Source organism: Limulus polyphemus, unplaced genomic scaffold, assembly GCF_000517525.1.
Source record: "Limulus polyphemus unplaced genomic scaffold, Limulus_polyphemus-2.1.2 Scaffold200, whole genome shotgun sequence".
In the NCBI taxonomy this organism is placed as follows: Eukaryota; Metazoa; Arthropoda; class Merostomata; order Xiphosura; family Limulidae; genus Limulus; species Limulus polyphemus.
The window spans coordinates 103,556-118,611 of record NW_013665810.1 but is presented as its reverse complement, the minus strand read 5'-3'; the positions used below and the strand labels follow the sequence as shown (position 1 = coordinate 118,611).

The 15,056-nt window shown below is 32.1% G+C and overlaps 1 protein-coding gene across 1 annotated transcript in view; it reads right to left on the bottom strand.

Annotated features, from left to right (window-relative positions):
* LOC106478332 (uncharacterized protein C6orf203 homolog) overlaps positions 1–13,332 on the bottom strand; it is a 17,178-nt gene extending 3,846 nt beyond the window's left edge. Inside the window, exons 1-5 of the mRNA XM_022381930.1 lie at positions 13,229–13,332; positions 12,858–12,909; positions 11,801–11,839; positions 8,650–8,786; positions 6,053–6,125 (exon numbers count right to left, since the gene is read on the bottom strand). Of these exons, the coding sequence (XP_022237638.1) occupies positions 6,053–6,125; positions 8,650–8,786; positions 11,801–11,839; positions 12,858–12,909; positions 13,229–13,332 (405 nt within the window). The remainder of the gene's footprint in view (positions 1–6,052; positions 6,126–8,649; positions 8,787–11,800; positions 11,840–12,857; positions 12,910–13,228) is intronic.
* Between the last annotated feature and the right edge of the window lie 1,724 nt (positions 13,333–15,056).

The following is a 15,056-nucleotide window of genomic DNA, read 5'->3' as shown; positions in this document are numbered from 1 at the left end:
TACTGATCGCCTCCTGTTTGCGAGTTATGATAGATTTATTGAAAATAATCTTATGTATCGTGAAAATATGAACTGTTTTTTAGTAACTTTATTTATTCATTGAAAATGGCATTTAAGAATGTTCAACAACAATACATAGTAGCAATACTAGTTTTAAAAAAGCAATGAGTATAATAATATATTGAAAATACATTCTGGCTATGTTCAAAACTTTCAGCATGGTGTTGTTTTTATTTTTTGTTACAAAATATATGCTTGACTTGTTGTGCCATTTATGTATGTTCTCAATTTCACGCTGTAATCTCCCATCATCGCAAAATTCCATCGTTTTTGATATCGCTGTTCCGTTATAAAAATATATTGGTTGAAGCACTCACCATGCTTATCGCTCACTGAATCAAAATAATTTGGAAAGACGTCTAAATGGAACTGTAAGAAGTACATCTTTAGTAACATCCTTGACCCCATTTTCATGTAGTTCCCGAGCATATCATCATTCATCACAGCATAGTTTTTCATCTCTGTGATTTCCTAAGAAATTTTTGACAACCAGTTTGAATGATTTCCAGGCAGCAAGTTCTTTCTGACTGAGTGCTGTTTCAAATTCATCATCCACCAGCTCTTCCCGAATTTGTACAGAAACACAAAGTATATTGATTGATGTAGTGAAAATATAGACTTTGATGGCGATTTCGTAAATTGAAATTCTTGTTCCTGGAGCTAATAAATTCCATTACTGTAAACGAGAGTCAAGAATTCTCCATGCTTCTTTGATAGAGACAAGTCACGAATCAGATCATTTAGCTCTTCTTGTGTAATCAGATGAGGCAGTTTATGTTGAGGTGCCACTAGATGAAGAGGGTGAAGATGATTCATTGTTTTCTTCACAGGATAACTTCATGAGATACTGGTTATATTGCAGATGCAATATCTTGATATTTAATGTGTTGTTTAGTTTTGCCTGAATATCCAGAAACATTAGTCATGCAAAAATTACAATCAGCTAGATGATCTTTGGGCTCACACCATATCTTATTCAGCCACTGTGCCAAGCCAGATGTGCAAACTGTACAACACACACGTGGAATCCAGTGTTTTTCTTGGTCACCAATTTTACACCAAAAATAGTGGTAGAAATCTACCTTTACCTTGTGTTTGATGTTTTTCCTTTGTGGAACTTTAATATATTTTCCACAAATGTAGCAGAAACTGTTTGGTTGATTTTTGTACTTTTGGATTTTACTTGAACTGGAGGCAGTCAGCATTTCAAATGATTTCCTAAAAAATATAAAATAATTTATATTTACAGAACTAGAGATTAAAATATTTCGAAAAAGAAAGATTTGCAGAATTTGATTATATCGCGGGTATGATGCCAGGAAGAAGATCGGACTTTGTTTTGACTGTGCACGGAGCTAGGCGAAGTGACCAACTGAGTGAGTGAGAGGCTACCGAGAGAGAGAGGTGTTTGACTCCGACCATTTTATGCTCAGTCGAGGGACTTCTCGAATGCTCTAGCAAAATGAGCAGATGAGGGTTTTGCGATTCCCGGGCGGAGCGGGTGAGCGTGGGAATGAAGCAAAAGTGGTGTAATTCGCTACAATTATATTGAGAACAAATAGCATATATGAACAATACATTTGGAATTTTATACCAATACAGTCAGTGTTTGAAGTTTTACTCATTAAATTGTACATGTAAACTTAATTTCACAGCCTAAATCTATTGCATGGTATTTCACATAGTGCTGATATAATATTGAGATATTACAATAACTCAAAATCTAGAGACAATGGACAAATTCTTGCTAGATTTTTTAAATCAGCACCATCAAATTATCCTGAATCGCTTGAGTTTTCTCCAGTAACGAATCTTTTGTTGTCCAGTGTTATCAGTCCGTGTGAAATTCAGATTTAAAACTATTAGTTACTAACATAATGCATAATTCACGTGCTAGTCTTCACAAATTTTACATTTTATTCTATTACTATGAAAAAAGTTTCCCTTTACAAACAGAAATATACGAATAAAAATATTTTTCAGAAACAGTAAGATAATAAAAAAACAAAAATTAGTGTTTGGTAAATGATTACAAATAGAGAAACAACAAATATTTAGTTTATTTCTTTATTTTTAAGATCATGAAAATAGCTTTTTTTTAACGAAACTTGGTAGCCGAGAAACTATTACAGTCCACTTGTTCCATATAAGCACCACATTCTTCTGCTCATATTAACTTGTACCTGACGGAACTTGGTAGCTGAGAACCTATTACAGTCCACTTGTTCCATGTAAGCACCACATTCTTCTGCTCATATTAACTTGTACCTGACTGAACTTGGTAGCTGAAAAACAATTACAATCCACTTATTCCAGTTAAACTAAATTCACTTTCTTATGTTGAAATTAACTAAAATCATCTGTATATACAAATGTACGCATCTATATAAAAAACAGAGAAACACGCCTTGTGCTACAGTATGTTCATTATGTTTTAGGTAAGGTTACTATATTTTAGTCCAAACTGAGTTCATGAATTGGCTGCTTGTTGTAACACCTAGTATAAGTAGACAACATTTGGTAAGTATTTCCTCCTAGTGGGACTGTTTGTATGTAAGTTATAAGCAAACTCCTGTCTTCTCAATCCATGGAATAGGCCAGTGGCCTTATACGTTGATTGACCTGTGTGCTACTAACCGAATTTGTCCTTAAACCCTGTTGAACCCCCGTACTTCTCACGAGATGGGTTAGTGGTTTACTCTAAATGTGTGATTATACGCCGAACCCGCTATCTCTAAGTGTTAAAACATTGATTAATTTTATAAGTAAGGAGTGACGATTGAGACCTTGGCATTTAACCATAATATTCTTCCGGTTTTAATCACTGTCAAAGTGAATCCATGTGATAAGTTTGATTATACGAACTTTGTTCCTTAACTAGCTATCGTGGTGGATCTTTTGATACATGCATGAAATAATTACCCACTTATAGAACATTTAAAGGCCTACTTATCCATAATGCAAGTTAAGATTCCTCGTCTCTGACTAATTATTGAGCAGTAGCGCTTGTAATTTTGACATTTCATCCGAATAATGAACTATTTATAGAAAATGTTTATCAATAAAGTAAATTTTGTTAAACGAACCCTATTCCTTATCTTGTTATTGACCATAAGCGATTGTGACCTTGATATTTCGTTGAAATAATTACCCATTTCTAGAAAATGCCATGGTTTATTTACAAAGTCAGCTTGATTATGTGAACATATTTCACCAAAAAAAATTTCCTGTTTTTAGTAAATGCATGGCCAAGTCATTTAGCAGGTTTGATTATGTCAGTTTTCTACCTCAATCATTCTCGTTGCCTTGAAACACAACGTAATGTCAAAACATGTGGTATTTAAACGATATGAACCTTGTCCGTCATCTAGTTATCAAGCAGAAATGTGTGGCATATAATAATGTCCAATGTACGTGGCAGGTTTGAATATATGAACATTGTCTGTTATCTAGTTATAATTTTCAGTTTATACTAGGTGTCGCGGACAATGTACGTGGCAAGTTTGAATATATGAACATTGTCTGTTATCTAGTTATAATTTTCAGTTTATACTAGGTGTCGCGGACAATGTACGTGGCAGGTTTGACGACATGAACCTTGTTTTGTTTGTTTGGAATTAAGCACAAAGCTACCAAATAGGCTATCTGTGTTCAGCCCACCACGGGTATCGAAACCCGGTTTCTAGCGTTGTAAGTCCATAGACATACCGCTGTGCCACTGCGGGGCGACATGAACCTTGTCTGTTATCTAGTTATTTAATAAAGACGTAATAATATCCAGTTTCTAGTAGGTGTGGCGGCGGATAATGTACGTGTCAAGTTTGACGATATGAAATTTTTCTGTTCTCCATTTTACAGTAAAAATAGGAATTAGACAAAAACAAACAGATAAACAAAACAAACAAACGGATATAGCTGCTAGTTTCAATATGAACCTGAATCTCATTTTATAAATGGATAAGCCTTCGCATTGGACATGCATATCACGTGCAGCCTTATTTCCAGGTATTTGGAGTGTGTTAATGCCTTCCTGCTATGCTTTAATTCCCAGACACCAAGTCTTTAAGGAATTGTTTAAAAGACTTTCGAAGGAGAGCCTGTCTGGCAAGTGTGTGTTTAACAAAAACCAAGTAGATTACTGTTATGCTAATAGCACGGACTTTAAAGGGGCTAAACTTTAAATACACAGAGAAAAATGATGCCATCATGGGTGACTTGGAGCGCTATGTTAAGGTGCTTTCTGAAAAGAAAAATTAAGACAACAACCAATGGCATATATTTACAATTCAGTGTTGGACGTTTGTAGCCAATGACATAATAAATGTACGAAGCAAGTTCAGTTACTTGCCCTATAATTGGACACTGGCTAAACATGAGCCATTTATTTCCTCGAGAATTACGCAACACTAGTGTAGAAACTAAAAACTCAGAGTTTAAGTGAAAATAGCAAAACGCGATCTGCCGAAATCTGCCAGCGTTCATACTTGTTCCATCAGTTAGTTGTGTGCATCTGTGTGGATAGTCCAAGGTATTGCTTATTCGGAGTGCTTGGTTCTATATGAAGAGGCAGGAATTCGTTTATTTTAAAGTGGTCCGCATTTTGTTAGGATGGACGTTATCCACTCTTTGCACCAAAACAGAAGATAACGGTTAGTCATCCTGTGTTGTAGTACTTTTATCACCCTGAAGATGCCGTGTTTCCATATGACAGTGCACCAATCCACATTGCAAGCTTTGTTGCTGGAAAAAGCTTCCAATCGGCCTATTTTTTGTCTCTTCAGACTTCGTTGATATATTCCAAATTAATTTCGCCCGTGTATTTGTTCTCCGACATTCCTAAAAGAATTGCGCTCGGTTCCCATTGAGTCATAGTGCAACATTCCTAACACCTTATAATGGCTGGAGACGGCTTGAATGGGTAATGAAGAAAAACTTTAATATAACAGCAAATGTACAACGTTTCGACAAGGTTTTGTCATCATCAGGTACCTTGTCGAAACATTGTACATTTGCTGTTTTGTTAAAGTTTTTCTTCATTACCCATTCAATCTGTCTCCAGCCATTATTAGTCTCAAAGTGGGTTCCTCGTCATCAAATTTTAATTATTGCAGTACAACTAACTTTCATAATATTGTTAAAGCTAAAGTTGTCATTAATTGAGACTTTATTTAAACTCCTTTTACATATTCCATTTACTGTAGTTTTAATTATTTTTTTTGGTTGTTTTAGAATTTTTTTCATAAAGCTAGCTATCCATAGCTTTGAACTGACAGGCTAAAGAAAAGGTAGCTAGTCAATGGCACCCACTTCCAACTCTTAGGTTACTCTTTTCTGAACAATGGGATTTGACTGTCATTCTTATAGTACACCAATGGCCCCAAAGTACACAGTATAATTCTGTGACAAAATGCAAACTATATATCTCAGGTTCACAGTCGTTAGGCCATCACCATTTTTTCAGTATTCTGCATGCCTTGCAATTGTTTTAAAAGTTGTAGAATAATTGGGAAATAAAATATGTGCAATACTGTACTAGCACTTTCTTTATAGAAAAGTATTTATTCTCTGTTGATTTTTGTTACCTGATAAATGACAAGTCTTGAATGTTCACCTTGACAGAAGAGGTCTTGGACTGAACAGGTTTAATAACCCGTGGCCTAAGACATTAGTAGTTTGCAAAATTTACCCTCCCAAAAATATTTAGTTAAAACTAATTTAAACCCACTCCTCAAAACGGAGACATTTATTTGGAACTTTTAAGATTATTTTGCAAAGCATAACTTCACCATTTCAGATTCCCATCTTGACAAACCCTAGTGAAAACTAAGTTAGTAGCATTTCAATCAGAAGAAACAGAAACCCACATTTAGCATTAGTAAACATAATGCAAACTACAAAGTTTTGGGGGAACCTTGATATTTTCATCCAGTCATCTCATTAAAAAGATCTTTTGTTTCACCAGAGACAAAAAAGTAACTGTTTCAGACTGTACCTGTGCACTTTTCTTCAATATCTTTTCTCCATTCACTCTAATCCTGCTCTCATAAAAAGCTTCTTCAGCTTTACTGAAAATTAAAAAGATCATTCAAAATAGTAACTTCTACAATTCTGTAAGCTTGGTCAACAGTTATACAATGTGGGCAACAACTTCATTTTGGATTAGAAATCATTAAAGATATAATCATATGTCATATATAACTAATTTCATAGTAATAAAAGATTTTGCATTTCCATAACCAGAGTCTGGGATATACAGTAACGTGTGGTTTCTTCATGATCAAACAATTGTCCATTTACGTAACTGCTTCTTGCTAAGTCAGAAATCACCGTGGACTTTTAAAACAATAAATTAAAAATGTAGTTACTTGCTATACAAGGAAATCTATGAATTCCACCAAAAATGTTGTATCAAAATCCTAACAAAAATCATTTAATTTTAAAACTTTTCACTTGTAGTACCAATCAGAAGTCAAAAGTTTTTCCACAAAACTTGCTAGCTTTCACTTTCATAGCCATATGTCAATGGTAAGGAGATTTAAAAGTTAAATATGAAACTATTTGCCTTATTTGGTGAAAGTATTCAGCATTGTAATGTTTAATAATATACACATATAAATAAGGATCAAAGATGACCACTATGGAAGATATAAGCAATGTATCTAACAACCAAATTAATGTGTCTGATTACAGTACATATACACCTATTTTCATTATGCTACCATGTCATTTTACTAGGAGTACAACAAACTGTTCAAACTGCCACAACTTTTTATTTCAACTTTGGTTTAATTTTTTCACTCCTTTTACTTCAGTGATGATTCACACCTGTATACTCAGTTCAATGGTGAGCTCTGAGTAGCTTCATTCATACAGCAAAACCCCTTACAAGCCTGTTTTTAACACAGCAAAATCTATCAAGATTTTGTTCATCAGAATCAAATACATTTTAAGGGACAATATATATAGTAAAATCTGACAAGATTTTATTCATAAGAATCGTGCATTTTAAGGGACAATATACATATTAAAATCAGACAACAAGATTTTGTTCATCATAATCGTGCATTTTAAGGGACAATATATATATTAAAATCAGATAACAAGATTTTGTTCATCAGAATCAAATACATTTTAAGGGACAATATACATATTAAAATCAGACAACAAGATTTTGTTCATCATAATCGTGCATTTTAAGGGACAATATATATATATTAAAATCAGATAACAAGATTTTGTTCATCAGAATCAAATACATTTTAAGGGACAATATACATAGCAAAATCTGACAAGATTTTATTCATCATAATTGTGCATTTTAAGGGACAATATACATATTAAAATCAGACAACAAGATTTTTGTTCATCAGAATCAAATAAGTTTTAAGGGAAAATATACATATTAAAATCAGACAACAAGATTTTGTTCATCAGAATCAAATAAGTTTTAAGGGAAAATATGCATTTGAAAAATTACCAAACCTTACAGCAGTACAACCAGAGGAAACAAAAATTTGTATTGATGGTTAAAGAGGAAGTGATAGTTTTGAAATGATTATAGAACAGAAGGATAAGATTACTCTTTTTATCCACAAAGTAATCTTAAGATAGTTAATAATGAGGCAAGTAGCACACAAGATTATCAAAGTTAAATCTCCTTAAAGTAGGAAATTATCAATCATATAAGAGAAATTACTGACACTAGCTGTAAAGAATAAAGGCAAGTATAGCATTAAAACTATGCTATTCAGTTCTGGGTATCTTCTCAACATGCACTATGTCAAATCACCAATACAGGTACATCTCCATTCACCAAGCAGACAACTGATACACTAGTGACAGAATATTTCATTCATCCTCAAGTGTTGTAACAGAAATATGAAAAATTACAATTCACCAGCTTAATCCAGTTCAAACCATACAGTTGTTGTAAAGTGATTTTTTTGCCAATATAAATAGTATCTCAACTACTACCATATCCAGCTTATCCCAGATATCCTGAACAGACCTGGTGTAGGGCAAAAAGCCTTGTCAATGCTGGTTACAGCAGTTATAGTGTGTTTGATACATCATTATACACTCATCTTTACTCTCACCCAGAAGTTCTTAATAATAATAATTAAGAATGAGGTCATTTGGTATTTAAACAGTCTCCGTTCTTATAATATTAAAGTAACTACAGAGAAATATAGCGAGGTTAGACACCGTGTAAACTTTTTCAGAATAAACAAAATTAAATGTATTTTTTCCATGACCTCAGACTTCCAATTCAAGAATTTAGGTTATATTCTATTTAAAGTAATATTCCTAGTTGTTAGCAGGTTAAAAATTAAATTTACATGTATTATTGTCCTTTCCAAGCACCTAAAACGTTAACAGTTTATACTGTCTTTTATTATTTTGATAGCTTGCACTGGAAAAATGTTATTTTTCATAGTTTGTACATAATGTATATTACCTGGAGAATTTTTATCTTAAGATTGAAAATGTGTATATACTTTCATACTTTAAATACGTAGTAGTGAAATACATATCTTACTTAACAGTATATATAATTTTACAAGCAGGCTACATAAACGTGTGGCTAACCTGCGAGACATGCCTAGACCATGCTTCAGGATTACATCCAACCGCAATGAATTTAAATTTGCTTTAATATCTTTATAGTCCTTTGCAGCTTCATTTTCATCATCTCTGTCTTCTTCTTCTTCATCATCATCTTCAAACTAAAAATTTCAAATAAATAATGCATTTCAGATTTAAAGCCTAAGTTAAATAAATGCCAGAACATTAAATATTAAAAAAAAAGCATCTCAGCTTGCAGTGAAAATTACCACTACATATTTTAGATATTCAACTAATTGTGAAAAGATGAAAGGTGAGTGGGTGAGCTAAAGGCAAGTTTATTTTAGTAAACATAATGTCATCCACTCTGCAGCATGTGGTTGTAACCTTACACTTTGTTGAGAAATACAGTAAGTTTACAATTTATTGGTAACAACTGTAGGCACTTACACATTCTGCATACAAAAGATCAAACTCAAAAACTGTCAAAACTCCAAAAATGTCTTTAAATTAAAATCATTGTGTGATACAGTAATCTGAAAGAGGGGATTCTTCAAATATATGAATACTTTGATTACAAATATGGGTAATTTATGTAAGTTTGTACATTAAGTTGCATTTTGGTCCAGTGCCCTTAAATAATTAAAAGCGAATAATTAGATGTTTTTCTCCTTACATCACAAATATGTTAGAATTTTAAAAGAGACATTAATAAATCATATTGGTCATAAACAGACTGTTTGGCTTCTTGGTAACAGAAGGATTAATACTAAAAGTTGAAACAATGTCCATTTGTATAATCTACATAACCAACTTTTTATACTATGTGTAATTTACAAATTGAAGGAGTATCAACGGGTATTTCAGTTGCAACATACCATGCTACCGATATGTTATTTTATTTTACTTATGTAAATTCTTACATTGAAGATCCTGTTATTAAACAATCTGAAGAGGAAGTTGTTAATAATTGTAATGACTACAATTTTCGTTTATTGTACTTGTTTGATCACAACTCTATTTATTGATTCCAGTTCACAACATAGACATGAAGATGACTGTGCAGAAGCTTCAACTAATTTATCATCTTTTTATAACTTGAAGATGCTTCATTTCACATGCCACAGACATCCAGTAATCTCTTCCATCTCATAATGGTGGTTATCATCTTTTTACCACTCTCAAATCAAAACAGTATGGCTCTCTCATTACTAGACACACCCATTCCATCCTAGTTCTTGTCTGAGGATACATTTTTTTTGTTGGGGGAGGGGCATGAGGAATGATGTTAGAATTCTTCTATAGATTATTTGAGCAAAGGTGAAGTGGGAAGAACCCATCAAGTTCAGAGTGACACTTGGAGAGAAAGTCTTGGATGGAGGCCTAATCTACAAGTGTCACTCTGTACTTTGCAGTTGCTGCCCATTTCACATTTATTTGAAGTTAGCATTACTTCTTCCTTCACATGCAGGCATTTGTTGACAAGTAACGTAACATTTATAATCATATTACCAAGTCCGTATTACATTATACACTAATAACTTATGACTTGCATGTTAATGATAATTTAGGAGTATATTACTTAGATTTTGTGCAATCATCTTTCCTGAAAATCTAAACTATTATGTGAATCAATGATCACATGATATTGAATGTACAAGGTGTTTATTATTGATTGGTTTGTTTCAGAAATATGTAAAATATTGTAAACATAACATCCACATACACTGAGCTGCAGTGATAAATACCTAACTACTGGGCTTGCTTGCATGTAGGACAACCTTCTGTGTACAAGCTACATAATGTAGTTTACAGTCTACCAGTGCCTGATATTAATGTTAATAATAAATTGGGTATAGTATTGTTTGTTTGGTTATTTTACAGCAAAGCCGCATTGGGCAATCTGCTGTGTCCACTGCAGGGAATCGAACCCAGGATTTTTGCACTGTAAATCTATAGACTTACTGCTGTCCCATCTGGGAAAAGTACCCATAGTGTTATTGTCTTCACTGCTCAGTATGTTAATATCACTTGTGGTTTGTGGAATATGTACATGATAATAGGTGTTGTCTGCCAACAGACAACTGCATCTCAAGGAAGAAATAATGCTAACTTTGCTTCTCACAATATTTTTGAAATTATTACAAAAACCAAAGTTATAAAATTTGAAAGACTCCCATTCAACTGTTGTAACATATATTTGTCTTTGTTTAATCTACTTTTCTGAGTGGTGCATTGTGTAATTTTCCTAAACCAATCATGATACAGAGGAAAAATCACTACCATACAATTAGCACGACTGGCAGAAAATTGGTATAGAAGATTTTATCAGAGAAGTTCTAGTCGTTATACTGAACTGATTAACTCGATCTTGTGACCCAAAACAAACAGAAATAATCAAATATTATTCTATAAGTGAATTCTGTAATTAATATTAATTTCCTGTCAGAGTAAGCTATGTACTTAAAGCAAAACTAAAAATTAACCTTGCAATCAGTTTAACTAATTAAGTATACCTTTCTTATATGCCTTCTCATAATGACTAGAATGTATTATTTCATCAGTTGGATAATATTTTTGGATGTAATCCCAAGCTGGATCTTGGCTTGTACTGTAATAAACTGGCTAAACCAATTTGGTTGAGGAACACATATTTAAAAGCTGAAATTTCACTACTGATTAAATCAAGTGTTCATTCTTGTGTTTTTTTAATGATATCCACTAAGTAATGTATCACAAGAAACTAACCTGCATTAATACATTTTTTATTTTATGGTTCAGCTTTTATATGCTGATGAACAACTCAAAATGGAGTAACTTCCTTTTTCTAAAGAATCAATACAAAATAACCCCAAAACACGACATTTATCAACAATATAAAAATATAAGTTTATCCTTACTGAAAAATAGAGAAGGATATGGAAAAAATCTTGAAGATAATCAAGCAGAAATGACACTCATCTCCTGTGTAAAGTCACAAGGCACATGTTAATGTCGCAGACTGTCAATATAGCCCCTTTATATGGCACATAACATGTGTCAACATGCAATACTAAACAGAAATCTTCAACAACTATATTATGCCAACATTTGTAATTTTTATATATATCTTATATATTTTTAACATTTGCAAAAAGAAAAAATATTGCTTTAGCTATTTCAAAATTTGACTTATCTCTTCTGTTGATACAAACTGCAAATCTGTGTCACCACCCTAGAAAAAACATTCTATATGACAGTGAAATATTTTGATCAAATGATTACTAAGTGAATGATTAAAATATGTAACAAGTGTTTTGACATAATTATGACCTCCACGTACCACCACATTTCTAGAATAGATGACTGTTTCACTACTGAAATAAAAGTGAATTAATAACAACGGGTTTCTAGTTTTCAAAGATTGGCAGAAACTAAACTTCCTTACATACACTTGATACCTGTTCAACTGGTAAAAAAGCACCAAAAAATCATATAATTAAGTTTTTGTTTTATTGTTTGTTGACCAGCTTAATTTGAACAAAAACTACCATATGTATGTGCAAAAAAATCTATATAAAAATATATTAACTGTTAAATGCTTTACCATAAACTGAATTTCAAGCTAAAATGAATGAAAAACATATTAAGTGTAGTAAATATACTTGCAACATAATACCGCCAACAAAATCAATACTGTTACATCCATAAATGTAATCCTACATATAAATATAATACATGCCATTTAGTCTAACTTTTCAGGACTAGAAGACAATAGAGCTGGCCAAGTGCAACTTCTTTGCAAGATGATAATGACTTTTTAATTTGTATCACTTAAATACATCTAAAAACAAAACCCATCTATCTGAAAAAAGTAAATCTAAAGAAAATGCTAACATAATTCCATTTGTTAATATAATTACAAGAAAATTGATCAAAAGTATAAGATTTCATGACTTTATTGACCAGGTGGTCTTACTGTTGCTAGCCGCTACCATTGATAAGAATTTTACAGAAAGTTTATTTACTAAAAATCTCTTATGAGATTAAAATATTACTGAATATTAAAACATAATTATGATTCCTTTAATTTTATAACATATGGATATCAAAGGCTATTTGAACCTTCAAGACTGACCTTGAAACACCCACCCATATGAAAAGTAAAACTTTAAACCCACCCTTTTGTTTTAAAATGCCTGCCTCACTACTGCCAATGTAACTCACCCTATAAGATAAAAAACAAAACCTACTAAAACTGAAGTGTAGCCTAGCTGTCTTTTGCTGAAAGTTGTGCCCTCCTGTCTTCAGAAATACAGCAAAAAGAAATCAAGGCCTTTATCCAATAAATGTCTTGGATAATCTTGAACTTCAAAAAGATCACCTCTCTTACTCTTCTTAGGAGAAAGAAAGTTAACAAATCTTAACCTTTGCCTATAAGATAACCCTTTCAACTTTGGTTCATATGAGTAGCCTTCCTCTGAACCCTTTCCAATAAGTCAATATCCTTCTTCAGGAAAATAAACCAAAACTGTACACAATATTACAAATAAAACCTAAGCGAGTAAGTCATATATAGAGATAATTATCTCTTCCAACTTTCAATCAATATATATGAATACACTTAAAAATTATATCAGCTTTACTTCTTGCAACAGAACACTGTTTTGGTGGCTTGAGTGACTTATCCACTAAGAGTAATATGCCAAGATCCTTCTCTTCAGTCATGCTATTGCCTTGGTTCCCATCTGTATTCATCATTCAAACTGATCCATATTATGATAATCCAAATGCATTGCCTTGATTTTACAATAATTAAAGGTCATTTGCCAAATATCTGTCCAACTCACTAACTGATTTAAGTCATTCTGTAATACCTGAACATCCTCAATACTGTTAAAAACACTCAAGAGTTTAACGTCATCAGCAAACTATTAATTATACCCCGTAAATACCATTAATGGAAATAAGGAAAAACGAAGGCCCAAGCATTGATCCCTGAGGTAGTACCAATAACATTAAGATTAATAAGGGTCCAGTTTGACTAGGTTCCATGGCATTAATAATAATAATAACAAATAACATAATAAATCAATCAAAACCAATATAAAAATGTGGTTTTCTTACTTCTTGTTCTAATTTCTTTGAAGATTTCACATATCTTGTATTCCGTGTAGACATTTGCTTATAGTTTGAAATATGTGAGCAATACAAGGTGTCCGATTTGTTTAACGTTAGAACTACTAAAGTTGACAAGTGATAACTGCCACTATTAATATTAAACTTAGCAGTTTTAAAATCTGTATAAGGCGAACTAGTCACTTCAGATAATAAAGTAAATATATGTCTACATGACTTCAAATTCAAGCCATCCATAAAACTTTTTGTATTACTATTAGGCTTTATTTTCATATACCCACTCAATGTGCTATAATTATAAAAAACATTTTGTCTTTCAATTTCTTGCCTCATTGTGTTCAAATGCCAACTACAACTATGATTAATAATACTGTTAGTATTATTAACCCTAACGTTATTTATAAATCGCAAATTAGGCATAGTTAAAAAACTGGAATAATTCCTTCTTTTGAATTTATCTGGCATATAAAATGGAAAACGGTTACTATCAAACTTTAAAATCCTTTTAAGTTTAACAACAGCAACACTGCCATAAGGTTGCCAAAATTTCATTTTTAATGCATCAACTGCGTAATATTATTACTTGTTACCGTCCAGTGTACTCTACCGTTACAAACTCTACTAATACTATGTTTCCACTTGTCTTAAGATTTTCTAATTCTAGCGGTGTGTATAAAAATCCTGAAAAAATCAACTAGTGATCCTGAAATATATAATAAAACAACCATAATCGATTCAAAATACTTCCTTATACAATCATTTGGAGTATTTCCTCTGTATTATTATTAGTGAAAGTCACGTACTAATTTTATTATCAAATACGAAAAGATTTATTTAAAAAGTGGGTGAAAAAATAATGCAACTATAGTTTATTCAAAACACTTTTTATACAGATGTTTAGAGCATTTCGTGTTTTATTATTAGTAAAATACACTTAATTAAATTCTAGTTTCAAATATGAAAAAGATAATTAAAAACTGTTGAAAATTATAAAGTAGCATACACAGGATAACTACTAGAAAACTGTTTTTAGTTCTAGTTGCAAGAGTAATCATATACGCAAAAAACAAAACAAAAAACGTTTCATTAAAAATCCGTTTATTAATAAATAATAATAATAATAAAAACATTTCCAATACATCTCCTGATGTTGTTTTTGCTTCTGCCAATTTTCACCCTTTTCTTACCATCAGTGTCCTTTCTTCTATTGGTAGTGATCATCTTCTTATCAAAGTTCAGCTACAAAACACTTATGCCTCCTTGAATAGAGTTGTTTAAACATTGTTTAATAACAAATAAAAGCTTGGAATGGT